Source organism: Littorina saxatilis, linkage group LG9, assembly GCF_037325665.1.
Source record: "Littorina saxatilis isolate snail1 linkage group LG9, US_GU_Lsax_2.0, whole genome shotgun sequence".
Lineage (NCBI taxonomy): Eukaryota > Metazoa > Mollusca > Gastropoda > Littorinimorpha > Littorinidae > Littorina > Littorina saxatilis.
In genome coordinates, this window is record NC_090253.1 from 11,656,737 (window position 1) to 11,672,744 (window position 16,008).

At 46.1% G+C, this 16,008-nt stretch overlaps 1 protein-coding gene across 1 annotated transcript in view; it reads left to right on the plus strand.

The window, feature by feature from the left end:
• The window catches only part of LOC138975275 (mucin-2-like), a 31,824-nt gene that overhangs the window by 8,536 nt on the left and 7,280 nt on the right, over nt 1-16,008 (plus strand). The window contains exons 7-14 of the mRNA XM_070347931.1: nt 1,505-1,694; nt 8,602-8,753; nt 9,493-9,676; nt 11,227-11,342; nt 11,808-12,064; nt 13,343-14,181; nt 14,622-14,735; nt 15,678-15,795. Of these exons, the coding sequence (XP_070204032.1) occupies nt 1,505-1,694; nt 8,602-8,753; nt 9,493-9,676; nt 11,227-11,342; nt 11,808-12,064; nt 13,343-14,181; nt 14,622-14,735; nt 15,678-15,795 (1,970 nt within the window). The remainder of the gene's footprint in view (nt 1-1,504; nt 1,695-8,601; nt 8,754-9,492; nt 9,677-11,226; nt 11,343-11,807; nt 12,065-13,342; nt 14,182-14,621; nt 14,736-15,677; nt 15,796-16,008) is intronic.

Here is a 16,008-nt window from a genome sequence, read left to right on the forward strand (position 1 = left end):
CTATATTTAGATTAGGCGCACAAATGTTCATAATAATAATAATAATAATAATAATTGTAATTAAACAACATAGAGCCTCGTTTCTGCCACCACCGGGGACCAGGAGTGTCTTGACCCCATTTAGGGTCAACACTTGTTTTCTTCTGTTGTGTCTCTTGTGTGACCACTTTAATGGCGGTTAAGCGGGGACCACATTTGGACGCCGTTTTATGCTCTATGCGCCGCAGGCCGTTTTGTGCATAGCGCGGGAATTGCCGAGTGGCCACACATCGACGATTTTTTTCACAACGCGGTATCACAGTAGAGCGGGTCTCCTGACAAGAAAGTTCAGTTGCATTCGACTGCCGCGCCGCGAGCAGCTGACGTCATCGCTCTGGTTTGCTCTGATTGGTCAAATTTTCGTCGTTCTATGTCTGTGTCATAGAAATTAGAACACGCGCTATTCTTCTGCAAATAACGCTTCGCGATCACAGCACGCTACGGCGCTCCCACGTGGGCCGTTTTGAGCATAAGTCAAGTGTGGACAGGGTCGGACGGGAGTGTATGGACGGGCCCTTAGGGGCAGGTTCGTGTGAATGTTGCTTCGTCCTGAATTAAACAATCCACAAAGTTAACCTGTCTTGTTTTTACATTTAGTCAAGTTTTGACTAAATGTTTTAACATAGAGGGGGAATCGAGACGAGGGTCGTGGTGTATGTGTGTCTGTGTGTGTGTGTGTGTAGAGCGATTCAGAGTAAACTACTGGACCGATCTTTATGAAATTTTATATGAAAGTTCCTGGGTATGATATCCCCAGACGTTTTTTTCATTTTTTGGATAAATGTCTTTGATGACGTCATATTCGGCTTTTTGTAAAAGTTGAGGCGGCACTGTCACACTCTCATTTTGCAATAAAATTGATTGAAATTTTGGCCAAGCAATCTTCGACGAAGCCTGGACTTTGGTATTGCATTTCAGCTTGGAGGCTTAAAAATTAATTAATGACTTTGGTCATTAAAAATCTGAAAATTGTAATTAAAATTATTTATTTATAAAACGATCTAAAATTACGTTCATCTTATTCTTCATCATTTTCTGATTCCAAAAACATATGACTATGTTATATTCGGATTAAAAACAAGCTCTGAAAATTAAAAATATAAAAATTATGATTAAAATTAAATTTTCAAAATCGATTTAAAAACAACTTCACCTTATTCCTTGTTGATTCCTGATTCCAAAAACATATAGAAATGATATGTTTGGATTAAAAACACGCTCAGAAAGTTAAAACGAAGAGAGGTACAGAAAAGCGTGCTATGCAGCTCAGTGCAACCTCTACCGCGCTAAACAGGTTCGTCAATTTTACTGCCTTTTGCACGAGCGGCGGACTACGGTCATTGTGACAAAATGCAGTGCGTTCAGTTTCATTCTGTGAGTTCCACAGCTTGACTAAATGTTGTATTTTCGCCTTACGCGACTTGTTTGATTGTGTCATTGTAGTGCAATCTCCACTCTGTTTCAGTCCCTTCTCTACATGGATCCCGACACGGCCATCGACGTGCCGTTCCAATGCCAGGCGTCCGTGGTGGGAAACTTGATTGAAGCCCAGGGCAGAGTCGATTCCCCTGACTGCGATTTTATTAATGCCGTATCAACAATACCCCCGCCAACTGTTGCCACCACCACAACTACCCCAGCTACCACCACAACACGTGGGTGATACTTTCTCTCTCTTCTCCTCCCTCCCCCTCATCCCTCCTGTCTCTGTCTCTCTCTCTCTCTGTTTCTCTCTCTCTCTCTCTCTCTCTGTTTCTCTCTCTCTCTCTCTCTCTCTCTGTTTCTCTCTCTCTGTTTCTCTCTCTCTCTCTCTCTCTCTCTCTCTCTCTCTCTCTCTCTCTCTCTCTCTCTCTCTGTTTCTCTCTGTTTCTCTCTCTCCCTCTTTCAAACTCTTTCTGTCTCTATCTCTCTGTCTCTGTCTCTCTTTCTTTCTCTGTCTCCCTTTCTCTTTCTCTTTCATCCAGCTGATTAAAATGTGATTTGTTTCTTATTTTGAGCTATAATTCCTTGCTGTTTTCTGTCAAGCATTTTATATCTGAAACACATGATTCTAATGCTGTATTTGTTCATCATTTTTGTTGTCTCCTTCTTCTGGTCAAACATGCTTCTATCACACAAAGGTTTCACACATTGCGGAGGTTTCAAGCATACAAGACAGGCCTGAAAGTGGCGAGTAAAAACATTTAACTGGCGAGTAGAGATGTTCATCTACTCACCAAATGCAAGTAAAGTTGCTGAACAAAATTGTTGATCTGGCTTGTAAAGTTTGCTCTCTGGCTAGTACATTTTCAGAATCACTAGCCAAAGGCGAGTACACCATTTTTTGGACTTTCATGGCTGCAAGAATGTAATGTATTAATGCACATGTCAGGGGTTTGTCTTGCATACAGTCTCTTTTATCTTATTTTGTAACATGGTACGTTTGCTTCTCTGTTCTTTGATCCCACTTGCGTCTGGATTCTGTGAATGGTAAGATTTTGTGTTGTGGGCAGTCAATGTTGTTTTCCTGACTTGTGTAGATCTATTTCATGTAAAAGGGGGACGGGGAGGGCGAGGGGGGCTATTTTGTCGTCTGAGTCGTGTTGTGTCTGCTATTTGTGTCAGTCAGTGTTTGTAAAGACGTAGTCTTCAGTCCCACAGCGTTGTTCCCACACACAGAGGTCAAGGGGTCAGTTAGACCTGGATCCAACATATGTCTCGTTCAAAATATCCTGGCCACGAAAGATTGGTTTGTCAGAAGACATCCTACGTGTCAAAGGTATCAGACATCTGACCGACTTGGCATAAAAAAATGCGTCAGATCAAAAAAAGTGGGCGTAAATGACCGAAGACCGAGGCCTTGGTACAACACTGGACCAAGGACGATTGTGTTGCTTGTGAGTTAATGATGTACAATACCAATGGTACAACACTGGACTAAGGACGATTGTGTTGCTTGTGAGTTAATGATGTACAATACCAATGCACGCGCAGCCTGGCGGTGACCTTGCAAGTAGTTTTCTGCTGCTGATATGACAAAGTCACCCAGACAAAAATCTGTTGTCAACATTCTGTGCTGGTTCCTGTGGAGGCATGCAAGTGACAGAATGTTTTCATGACACCGTCACAATGTCAGCTTCATACTTCTTTCGCTTTTCATGTCGGATATTTTGCTTTGTAAGAGAGAGTCACACACTTAGAGACGTCGTATTTTGTTAAGTCAGTTTTGATTGTAACTAAGGAGACCACCTTTGAACAAGGATGCATGAGTTAGACTCATGGTGTAAAGAAGGAGCAGGGGCTCACATCCATGAGAGGTGGCATAGGACAGATGTCCTGGACAATGCAAAAGTGATAGGACATTTGTCCTAATCAAAAATAAATCAATAAAACCTTATTTTTCGCAACAAAACGTACACTAACAGCATGGTTTTGTCTGCTTGGAGAGACACATCGCTTCGCAAAACATCGATAAAATAGCAAATCAAACTGCTGTAAATTGGAAAGTACTGACTATGTCCGGATCAAATGAAAGCATACTCGGACAATGACCACTTTGTGACAAAAACAATAGGACATATGTCCTCTTGCATGAAAAAATGTATGGGACATTTGGAAAAAATGTCCGTGTATGTCCGATGTCCGACGTGGATGTGAGCCCCTGAAGGAGAATCCAGTGTTTGATCGATGCATTTTCTGTTGTTGTTTTGTTTTGGTTTTAACTGTGGTATCCAAAGTTTTATTGTAACCCTTGATGTTGTGATTCTTTTGTGTTTCTCGTGTAATGTTTACGTATGATGTTTACGTGTAATGTGTTTACGTGTGATGTTTACGTGTAATGTGTTTACGTGTGATGTTTACTTGTGCTTCAATGCATGGTTGTCAATTTACTGCCATTAGTCGCTGGATAAGCAACTTTGGGTAGGAATACACCGCTTTATTTCTTTTTAGACTTGTCCAAAGGGTTCCGGTTTTGTATTTCTCTGCAGCACTGCTCTGAAGTGTTGTTTTTCTCAGCGGCACTGCTCTGAAGTGTTGTTTTTCTCAGCGGCACTGCTCTGAAGTGTTGTTTTTCTCTGTGGCACTGCTCTGAAGTGTTGTTTTTCTCTGTGGCACTGCCCTGAAGTGTTGTTTTTCTCTGTGGCACTGCCCTGAAGTGTTGTTTTTCTCTGTGGCACTGCTCTGAAGTGTTGTTTTTCTCTGTGGCACTGCTCTGAAGTGTTGTTTTTCTCTGTGGCACTGCCCTGAAGTGTTGTTTTTCTCTGCGGCACTGCTCTGAAGTGTTGTTTTTCTCTGTGGCACTGCCCTGAAGTGTTGTTTTTCTCTGTGGCACTGCTCTGAAGTGTTGTTGTTCTCTGTGGCACTGCTCTGAAGTGTTGTTTTTCTCTGCGGCACTGCCCTGAAGTGTTGTTTTTCTCTGCGGCACTGCCCTGAAGTGTTGTTTTTCTCTGTGGCACTGCCCTGAAGTGTTGTTTTTCTCTGTGGCACTGCCCTGAAGTGTTGTTTTTCTCTGGGGCACTGCCCTGAAGTGTTGTTTTTCTCTGCGGCACTGCTCTGAAGTGTTGTTTTTCTCTGTGGCACTGCCCTGAAGTGTTGTTTTTCTCTGTGGCACTGCCCTGAAGTGTTGTTTTTCTCTGTGGCACTGCCCTGAAGTGTTGTTTTTCTCTGCGGCACTGCTCTGAAGTGTTGTTTTTCTCTGTGGCACTGCTCTGAAGTGTTGTTTTTCTCTGTGGCACTGCTCTGAAGTGTTGTTTTTCTCTGTGGCACTGCCCTGAAGTGTTGTTTTTCTCTGTGGCACTGCTCTGAAGTGTTGTTTTTCTCTGTGGCACTGCTCTGAAGTGTTGTTTTTCTCTGTGGCACTGCTCTGAAGTGTTGTTTTTCTCTGTGGCACTGCCCTGAAGTGTTGTTTTTCTCTGTGGCACTGCTCTGAAGTGTTGTTTTTCTCTGTGGCACTGCTCTGAAGTGTTGTTTTTCTCTGCGGCACTGCCCTGAAGTGTTGTTTTTCTCTGTGGCACTGCTCTGAAGTGTTGTTTTTCTCTGTGGCCCTGCCCTGAAGTGTTGTTTTTCTCTGTGGCACTGCTCAGAAGTGTTGTTTTTCTCTGCGGAACTGCCCTGAAGTGTTGTTTTTCTCTGTGGCACTGCCCTGAAGTGTTGTTTTTCTCTGTGGCACTGCTCTGAAGTGTTGTTTTTCTCTGTGGCACTGCCCTGAAGTGTTGTTTTTCTCTGTGGCACTGCCCTGAAGTGTTGTTTTTCTCTGTGGCACTGCTCTGAAGTGTTGTTTTTCTCTGTGGCACTGCGCTGAAGTGTTGTTTTTCTCTGCGGCACTGCCCTGAAGTGTTGTTTTTCTCTGTGGCACTGCCCTGAAGTGTTGTTTTTCTCTGTGGCACTGCTCTGAAGTGTTGTTTTTCTCTGTGACACTGCCATGAAGTGTTGTTTTTCTCTGTGGCACTGCCCTGAAGTGTTGTTTTTCTCTGTGGCACTGCTCTGAAGTGTTGTTTTTCTCTGTGGCACTGCCCTGAAGTGTTGTTTTTCTCTGTGGCACTGCTCTGAAGTGTTGTTTTTCTCTGTGGCACTGCCCTGAAGTGTTGTTTTTCTCTGCGGCACTGCTCTGAAGTGTTGTTTTTCTCTGCGGAACTGCCCTGAAGTGTTGTTTTTCTCTGTGGCACTGCTCTGAAGTGTTGTTTTTCTCTGTGGCACTGCCCTGAAGTGTTGTTTTTCTCTGTGGCACTGCCCTGAAGTGTTGTTTTTCTCTGTGGCACTGCCCTGAAGTGTTGTTTTTCTCTGTGGCACTGCCCTGAAGTGTTGTTTTTCTCTGTGGCACTGCCCTGAAGTGTTGTTTTTCTCTGCGGCACTGCCCGGAAGTGTTGTTTTTCTCTGTGGCACTGCCCTGAAGTGTTGTTTTTCTCTGCGGCACTGCTCTGAAGTGTTGTTTTTCTCTGCGGCACTGCCCTGAAGTGTTGTTTTTCTCTGCGGCACTGCCCTGAAGTGTTGTTTTTCTCTGTGGCACTGCCCTGAAGTGTTGTTTTTCTCTGTGGCACTGCCCTGAAGTGTTGTTTTTCTCTGCGGCACTGCCCTGAAGTGTTGTTTTTCTCTGCGGCACTGCTCTGAAGTGTTGTTTTTCTCTGTGGCACTGCCCTGAAGTGTTGTTTTTCTCTGTGGCACTGCCCTGAAGTGTTGTTTTTCTCTGTGGCACTGCCCTGAAGTGTTGTTTTTCTCAGCGGCACTGCTCTGAAGTGTTGTTTTTCTCTGTGGCACTGCTCTGAAGTGTTGTTTTTCTCTGTGGCACTGCTCTGAAGTGTTGTTTTTCTCTGTGGCACTGCCCTGAAGTGTTGTTTTTCTCTGTGGCACTGCTCTGAAGTGTTGTTTTTCTCTGTGGCACTGCTCTGAAGTGTTGTTTTTCTCTGTGGCACTGCTCTGAAGTGTTGTTTTTCTCTGTGGCACTGCCCTGAAGTGTTGTTTTTCTCTGTGGCACTGCTCTGAAGTGTTGTTTTTCTCTGTGGCACTGCTCTGAAGTGTTGTTTTTCTCTGCGGCACTGCCCTGAAGTGTTGTTTTTCTCTGTGGCACTGCCCTGAAGTGTTGTTTTTCTCTGTGGCACTGCCCTGAAGTGTTGTTTTTCTCTGTGGCACTGCCCTGAAGTGTTGTTTTTCTCTGCGGCACTGCCCTGAAGTGTTGTTTTTCTCTGTGGCACTGCCCTGAAGTGTTGTTTTTCTCTGTGGCACTGCTCTGAAGTGTTGTTTTTCTCTGTGGCACTGCTCTGAAGTGTTGTTTTTCTCTGTGGCACTGCCCTGAAGTGTTGTTTTTCTCTGTGGCACTGCTCTGAAGTGTTGTTTTTCTCTGTGGCACTGCGCTGAAGTGTTGTTTTTCTCTGCGGCACTGCCCTGAAGTGTTGTTTTTCTCTGTGGCACTGCCCTGAAGTGTTGTTTTTCTCTGTGGCACTGCTCTGAAGTGTTGTTTTTCTCTGTGGCACTGCCCTGAAGTGTTGTTTTTCTCTGTGGCACTGCCCTGAAGTGTTGTTTTTCTCTGTGGCACTGCTCTGAAGTGTTGTTTTTCTCTGTGGCACTGCCCTGAAGTGTTGTTTTTCTCTGTGGCACTGCCCTGAAGTGTTGTTTTTCTCTGTGGCACTGCCCTGAAGTGTTGTTTTTCTCTGCGGCACTGCTCTGAAGTGTTGTTTTTCTCTGCGGCACTGCCCTGAAGTGTTGTTTTTCTCTGTGGCACTGCTCTGAAGTGTTGTTTTTCTCTGTGGCACTGCCCTGAAGTGTTGTTTTTCTCTGTGGCACTGCCCTGAAGTGTTGTTTTTCTCTGTGGCACTGCCCTGAAGTGTTGTTTTTCTCTGTGGCACTGCCCTGAAGTGTTGTTTTTCTCTGTGGCACTGCCCTGAAGTGTTGTTTTTCTCTGCGGCACTGCCCGGAAGTGTTGTTTTTCTCTGTGGCACTGCTCTGAAGTGTTGTTTTTCTCTGCGGCACTGCTCTGAAGTGTTGTTTTTCTCTGCGGCACTGCTCTGAAGTGTTGTTTTTCTCTGTGGCACTGCTCTGAAGTGTTGTTTTTCTCTGTGGCCCTGCCCTGAAGTGTTGTTTTTCTCTGCGGCACTGCCCTGAAGTGTTGTTTTTCTCTGCGGCACTGCTCTGAAGTGTTGTTTGAAAGGTACAGTGGAACCCCCCTTTTAAGACTCCCTCCTTTTTAAGACATGATTTTTGAGTCACTTGAGAAAAAGTGACTCTATGTAATCGGTCAGTGTTAGTCTGTCCGGCCGGCCGGCCGGCCAGCCGGCCGGCCGTCCGTAGACACCACCTTAACGTTGGACTTTTCTCGGAAACTATCAAAGCGATCGGGCTCATATTTTGTTTAGTCGTGACCTCCAATGACCTCTACACTTTAACGATGGTTTCGTTGACCTTTGACCTTTTTCAAGGTCACAGGTCAGCGTCAAAGGAAAAATTAGACATTTTATATCTTTGACAAAGTTCATCGGATGTGATTGAAACTTTGTAGGATTATTCTTTACATCAAAGTATTTACATCTGTAGCCTTTTACGAACGTTATCAGAAAAACAAGGGAGATAACTAGCCTTTTCTGTTCGGCAACACACAACTTAACGTTGGGCTTTTCTCGGAAACTATAAAAGTGACCGGGCTCAAATTTTATGTGAACGTGACTCCCAGTGACCTCTACACTTTGACGTCTGCTTTGGTGACCTTTGACCTTTTTCAAGGTCACAGGTATGCTTCAGGTATGCATTGTGTTGTGAATAGCAATTTCTTCCTGTCCATCTGATGCCTCATATAATATTCAGAACTGCGAAAGTGACTCGATCGAGCGTTTGCTCTTCTTGTTCAGATTTGTTGAAGGTCTTGAATTAGTGGTTCCCTGTAGCAAGAGCACACATGACATCAATCTGAACGCTCTTTGACCAAGCAACTTTCTTTTGGATTTGTGTAATGGAGCTTGTTTATAATCTCCCAGTATTCTCTGCGTAACTACTCCCTCTTTTTCTTGATCTTGTTGATGGAGTCATTGTGAAGTTTGTCAGTCCTTCCCCTTTTAATATCCAAACTAATTGTCTCCCCTTTCCTTCCATCCACAGTTCCCCTGACAACGACGGATGTTAACGCCACCATCGACCCCAATGCCACCACGCCTTTCCCCACACCGCCACCCACCACCACTCTCCCCCCTACCCCCCCTCCAGACCCCAACTCCCCTTGGGTCGCCCTTGACAACAGCTTCATCGTCACGGTGAGTGTTCGCGCCACTGGTGGTGGTGTCTTATACGCCTTTCGTGTTTGTTGTGCTGGTGGTAGAAGTTTAAACGCCTGTTGCAGGCTGATTGAAAAGCAGAAAACAGTGGTTCAAGGCATATGAGCCATAGCTAAGTTGATAGCACGCTGGCAGAGTTTAAAAAAAATGTAAATAAAAAAGTCAGGGTGTGTCACGTAAAACTCTCACCTCAGTGTGACACTAAGGTCTAAGGAATCAAGGTCCTAAATAAGATGTGTGTGTGTGTGTGTGTGTGTGTGTGTGTGTGTGTGAGTGTGGTGTGTGTGTGTGTGTGTGTGGTGTGTGTGTGGTGTGTGTGTAGGTGTGTGTAGCAATTCCGGGATAACTACCAGGAAATGACAGATCTTTATGAAAATTTACATGTGAGTTCTTCCAGATAATACCCCAACATGTTTTTTTTGTCATTTAAGAGTTTCGGCTAGCCAGGTTTTAGTAGTCTCAACTATTTATGATCCCATGTTTTAAGTGTCGATGTTTTAGTTTCAGGCTGACAGATTGACTAAATGTTTTAATATTGATTGATGCGGCTTGTTCCTTTTTTCTCAGACAAGTACCGCGCAGCACGGACGTCCCGAGCGCTGCTGGTGATGCTTGATGCGACTTGTTTATTGTTGTCAGACATCCACCAAGTACCGCGCTGTGCAGACGTCCCGAGCGCTGCTGGTGATGCTTGATGCGACTTGTTTATTGTTGTCAGACATCCACCAAGTACCGCGCTGTGCGGACGTCACGAGTGCTGCTGGTGATCGCCCCGGTGCAGGAGATTGTGGTGACTACCTGCTGTTCCACCCTCACCACCAACCTGGCGTACGCCGGTCTGGCTGTTGCCACGGTGACTGTCGCCAACATGAAACCCCTCACCAACAACACCGGGGGAGTCAGTGAGTAGTCTTCTTCTTCCTCTTCTTCCTCCTCCTCCTCCTCCTCTTCTTCTTCTTCTTGTCGTTCGTCAGATGGTAACGCCCGTCTCCTCCATGAAAGTGATGTGCGCTGCAGGTCCTCCAGATTGCCGTAGAGTTTTCTGGCCACGGGGGTGGGGTCTGGCCACCTCCTGTTTCTGAGCGCCTCGTGGAGCTGACAGGACTGTAGCAGATGTGGTTCTGAGTGCCTCGTGGAGCTGACAGGACTGCAGCAGATGTGGTTCTGAGCGCCTCGTGGAGCTGACAGGACTGTAGCAGATGTGGTTCTGAGCGCCTCGTGGAGCTGACAGGACTGTAGCAGATGTGGTTCTGAGCGCCTCGTGGAGCTGACAGGACTGTAGCAGATGTGGTTCTGAGCACCTCGTGGAGCTGACAGGACTGTAGCAGATGTGGTTCTGAGCGCCTCGTGGAGCTGACAGGACTGCAGCAGATGTGGTTCTGAGTGCCTCGTGGAGCTGACAGGACTGCAGCAGATGTGGTTCTAAGTGCCTCGTGGAGCTGACAGGACTGTAGCAGATGTGGTTCTGAGCGCCTCGTGGAGCTGACAGGACTGTAGCAGATGTGGTTCTGAGCGCCTCGTGGAGCTGACAGGACTGCAGCAGATGTGGTTCTGAGCGCCTCGTGGAGCTGACAGGACTGCAGCAGATGTGGTTCTGAGCGCCTCGTGGAGCTGACAGGATTGCAGCAGATGTGGTTCTGAGCGCCTCGTGGAGCTGACAGGACTGCAGCAGATGTGGTTCTGAGCGCCTCATGGAGCTGACAGGACTGTAGCAGATGTGCTGTCAGGCTGCCAGTCTTGCAGGGACGCTGCCCTGTATGGCCGATGCAGAGTTTTGAGTACATGTGATATTTCAGGCCTGGTGAGGAGTCCTGGTCTTGATGGTGTCTGTCAGCACAGGGTGTGGAGTCTCTTTGCACAGTGTTTGGAGCTTTGTTCAATGTTGCGTTGAATGTTGCCTTTTGCTCCAGTTTTAGGACAGTGATAGAGGATGCCTTTCAAAAAATACTTTCAGTGTTGTTTGAGTCTGTGTCTATGGATGTATCAGCGTGTATGAGACAGCAGTGACAAAAGTATGAACTCAACAGTACGACTGCATTGCAGCATCTTGTCATTATTCACTTGGTTAACTATCTCTGTATTTTGTGAAGAGGTTTAGAATCAACTAGAAACTGTTTTGAGAACACATGTGGGGGTGGGCGTTTACAAAGTACTATACACAGTTTCTGACCCAAAGTAGGGTGTGGGCATTTGCTGGATACTGGGAGCTTACAAGGTAGTTTACAGTACTGGAATCCCTGGCCTGTGTGGTGTGGGTATGGCATCTGGGAGCTTACAAGGTAGTTTACAGTACTGTAATCCCTGGCCTGTGTGGTGTGGGTATGGCATCTGGGAGCTTACAAGGTAGTTTACAGTACTGGAATCCCTGGCCTGTGTGGTGTGGGTATGGCATCTGGGAGCTTACAAGGTAGTTTACAGTACTGTAATCCCTGGCCTGTGTGGTGTGTTGCAGCCAGTGGAGACCCAGGTAGCGAGCGGTTCGTCGTCAAGCCCGCCTTCAGAGAAGTTGCGCCCTGTCCCTGTGACCTGACATACCTGGCCTGCGATATCAACTGTTGCTGTGACACGGTGTGTACGTCTGGCTGGCTGGCTGGCTGTCTGGCAGATGGTGGCTCCCTGTCTCTTCATATATACGTCTCAATTCATGTTATCCCTAATTGATATGTCTCGGCTTGATCCATTCAAATTCCTAATTGTTTTGAGTAGGCATGAACAATTTTATTTTTAAGGGAGATAAATCAAATGCACGTGACTCACTGGGAAAGACAGAAGTTTTCAAGTGGAGTTGTCAAGTGTTTCATTTCACTGTCAAGCAGTGTGTATGTGTTATGTGTAAGAAATTCAGTGATTGTTTTGCAGTTTGTTGTGTTTGAATGTTCTCAAGCCAAGCAACATTCCTTGTGTGCTGCACATGGTTGAAATAGAATATAACATTGTTTTGCAGTTTGTTGTGTTTGAATGTACTCAAGCCAAGCAACATTCCTAGTGTGCTGCACATGGTAGAAATAGAATATAACATTTTCGTTCCCCTAGGAGTGCTCCGATTCCCAGAAGGAGACGTTCAGCGAGTGTATCCCGGGGCGACCAGGTGGCCTTGACCCCGGCCCTGACCTTCGCGACTGCAAGTCTCGGCACTTTCCCCGGGCCGACTGGTTCCCGCTGATGTGCGTGCAGTTCGAGTCCAACGCTTTCCTGGGCGAGTTCTACAGCAACACGGGCAAGCTGGACTCGACTGTCGACATCACTCGCAGGCTGGTGCAGGAACAGAAGACTAACGTCTACACATACAGGTAAGTGTCAATACCTACTGGTAATGGCTATAACTACAGGTGAATGTCTATACCTACAGGTAATGGCTATACCAATAGGTAATGTCTATGCCTACAGGTAATGTCTATACCTACAGTTAAGTCTATTGCTAAAGGTAAATGTCTATACCTACAGGTAAGTGTCTATAGCTGCAGGTAAATGTCTATACCTACAGGTAATGTCTATACCTACAGGTAATGTCTATACCTACAGTTAATAGTCCATTGCTAAAGGTAAATGTCTATAGCTACAGGTAAATGTCTATAGCTACAGGTAAATGTCTATAGCTACAGGTAAATGTCTATACCTACAGGTAAGTGTCTATACGTACAGGTAAATGTCTATACCTACAGGTAAGTGTCTATAGCTACAGGTAAATGTCTACACCTACAGGTAAATACACCAACAGGTTGAAGTGTCTCACTGGTTTGGCTGCTTCCTTCAAGCAGAACAATGGCAACTGCATGTGAGAAATAGACAAAAAAAGACTCCAAAAGTACTGTTCTTACATTAATACAGAGCTACACAGTACAACACTTTGTTCAAGGAAAGATTTATCTTTCTAAGGCACAAAAAAAAAATAGGTGTGGTTACGGTAACATAGCCCCAAAAAATAGGGTAGGAAGGTAGGCAATCACTTTTTTTTTTTTAACTTTTTTTTCTAATGTGTACAAATTAAACCTACTTGACAGGGAAATAAGTGTGCGACTCGAGCGCTTTCGCTTTCATTGCGTTTTCTGCACTCGTTTTCTTGGGTTTTTGTTTTTGTTTTTGACAAATGTAATAAAAAGTTATAGGGTCGGCCCCTAAAAATAGGGTAGGTCGGGTTACCGTAACCACACCTATTTTTTTTTTAGGCCTAAGATATGTGTCTTTGCATGTCTGTTTAGCCTGTGTTGTTATTATGTAAAGGAGATTATCAGACTGAAAAGTGCTGAACCAGTTGAAAACTCCTTCATGTTTCGGATCCTGAAGTCTTTGGTTTCCATCCCCATGCTGGTGGCATCACCCCCTCATCATCATTTTCACACTTCAGTATTTTGACGAGACGAGCCTCCTGCCAGCAAGTCAAAGAAGACGGACACATTAGCCTTGTCCGAGTCCAAATAACAATGTAAAATAGCTCTACTTTCCAAGGATATTATTGCTCAGTACAATCATGAGGCTGCTAAGTATCGATGTTGATTTGATGTTTCGCCCTTCCAAGGAGCTATGTTGCTGTCTTTCTTGCTACGTTTCACTTGTTGTTGTGTGAGCAGAGAGACAGAGGCGCGATTTTCAGACCTGGGGCCGGTGGAAAGCTACGTGGTTGGACGCAACATTCTCACCATCTACCCCCAGGATGCCGCCGGTAACCTCCCGTTTCCACAGCGACTGTCGCTGGGTGAGTGCGTGGACTCGGCCCCCGTCCAGTTCCTGCAGGACTCTGCGTCCACCTGCCCTCGCACCCTGACCGTGGAGAGCTGCGCCGACCTGACGCCGTTCAGCGCGCGGAGCTACGTGCAGGCCAGCTCTGTGTACGACCCCGCCTGTCCCACCGCATTCCACGTCAGCTCCACCGGGCGCAGCATTCTTGACGTGGCTCAGCGGGTCAGCGTCAACGTCAACTACTACTGCGCTCCAAACGTCAGCGCCTACGTTCAGTCCACCACCACCAAACTGTCGGACCTCGTGGCGCCAAGGACAGTCTACACTTTCCGCCCGGGGCTTGAGAGCGTGAACTGCACGGAGCCGTGTGGGGAAGACTCGCAGTGTCTGTCGTTCCAAGCCACCGCGGAGGTCGAACCTTTCCCGCTCCCAGACCGCTGCGCCGACGACAACAGCTACAGGCTTCTCCCCGCTCCATCCTACGACGCAGCCGCAGGCGTGTGTCAAGACGTGGTGCTTGATGTACGCTATAAGTTCACGTGGGCTGGCCAGGAGGTCACCGGGCTCACAGCCGACATCGTTGTTGGAAACGTCCCTGTGTTGTCTGGAAGCGAGACTCGCATGGGTCAAAAGTTCAGCGTGGATTTTGCCCATGACTACTCAGGGCCGTCCAACCAGTCCGACAACTTCCAGCAGGTGACCACAGCTTACCCGCGCTCCGGGAGGCCAGGTGATTATTACCATCATCGTCATTACACTCGTTATCTGTGGGATTGTTGTCATTGTCATCATTATCATAAACGTCGTTGTCATGAACATTGTCATTGTCGTTGTTGTCATCTTCATCATTGTTGTCATCATCATTGTTGTCATCATCATCATCATCATCATCACCGTCATTGATCATCACCACCATGATGTCATTGTGGTTGTCTTGCATCACATTTCCATAAGTTTCAGCACTGTTAGTCTGCTTGCTTGCTTGGTAGGACTGAGGCAAACAAAAAGCACATTTCTGTTTTGTAAAATACGGACAATAAAATATTTTGTTCTTGTTTACTAAGCATATTTGTCTTTGGTGGAATGATGTCGGAACATACTAGCATTTCTCCTTTCTTTCTGTATGTAGCCTAACATGTCTGAACATTTGTGTGTTGTTCCTTGTTGCAGGGTATGAGCTGGGAAAGCCGGTGTCCACGGGGTGCAACTCAACCAACACCACCACCGGGGAGTCCCTGCCCGTCGGTCAGAGTCAAGACAAGCAGATCGCTGTCTGGAGTCCTGGTCAGCTTGATACGTCTGTGTGTGTGTGCGTGTGTGTGTATGCGCGTACGTGCGTGTGTGTGTGTGTGTGTGTGTGTGTGTGTGTGCGTGTGTGTGTGTGTGTGTGCGTGCGTGTGTGTGTGTGTGTGTGTGTGTGTGTGTGTGTGTGTGTGGAGTCAGGATGGGAGGGAGAGAGAGACACACACAATCATAAAGGTTTTATTTTGAAAGCCAACCACCTATACATGTACACAAGTAGGAGGTAGGAAACAAACGTGGAGTTTCTGACAAATAAAATCATTATCAATAAAGCCAAACAAAAATATATGTTGGTTTAGGGTTATGTGACAGGGTCGGTAGGTTGACTTTTTTAAATTTTAATTTAGTCAATTTTAAAGGAGGTTACTTCCCTTAGTCTCCATTATGGTTCGCAAAATGTGCCAACAGTTTCTGTTTTTTTTTTGAGAAATGAAAAAAAAGTTTTAGGGTCGGGGGGAAAAAATAGGGTCGGTCGGGTTACCTTAAACTTGGGAAACTCAGCAAAGATGTGTAGAGCATTATTTACACTCTCTGCAACATGAAAGATGTTGTGTAGAGCATTATTTACACTCTCTGCAACATGAAAGATGTTGTGTAGAGCATTATTTACACTCTCTGCAACATTAAAGAGAGACAGAGTGATGAGGATTGTTGTGCCAAGGACTGGAGATGGACTGACAATATTGTGCGTTGTCAACCTTTCTGATCAGGCTGTGATGTGTTAATTTCTACAATAGGAAACTGTTAGTGAAATTCTGTTTCTTGAGTCATTGGGGAGGGAAAAGGAGGCTGCAACTCCCATGTGTGCTCAGTTTTTTTGTTTTTTTGTTGTTGCGAAAGTGGGGTTTTATGTGACTTATATGGCCATTTAGGCAGTCATACTCCGTTTTCAGGGAGTAAAATCTGACTGTATTGATACTACAGGTGTGGATGGCCTGTGCCTAACTTCCCGGCGTCGGTTCCTGACGTTCGGCGACAACGTGCAGTCCAGCTGTGCCCTGCGTCTGACCTTCAAGGACCTTGGTAGCTGCGACACGCTCAAGTACGTTATCTGGGTGTGAGCTGTTAGTGGAGTATAGCAATCTGTCCCTTGTTTAGCATGCAGAGATCACATTCTTCCTCCTGGTGGGGGAATGCCTGAGCCCTCTAAGTGCACATCCCTGAAACACTGGCTACACACAACGCTATGACCAATATCTCTTTCCACTCCTATCGGCTATCTGCCACGTCCTAAAACACTGGCTACACACAACAC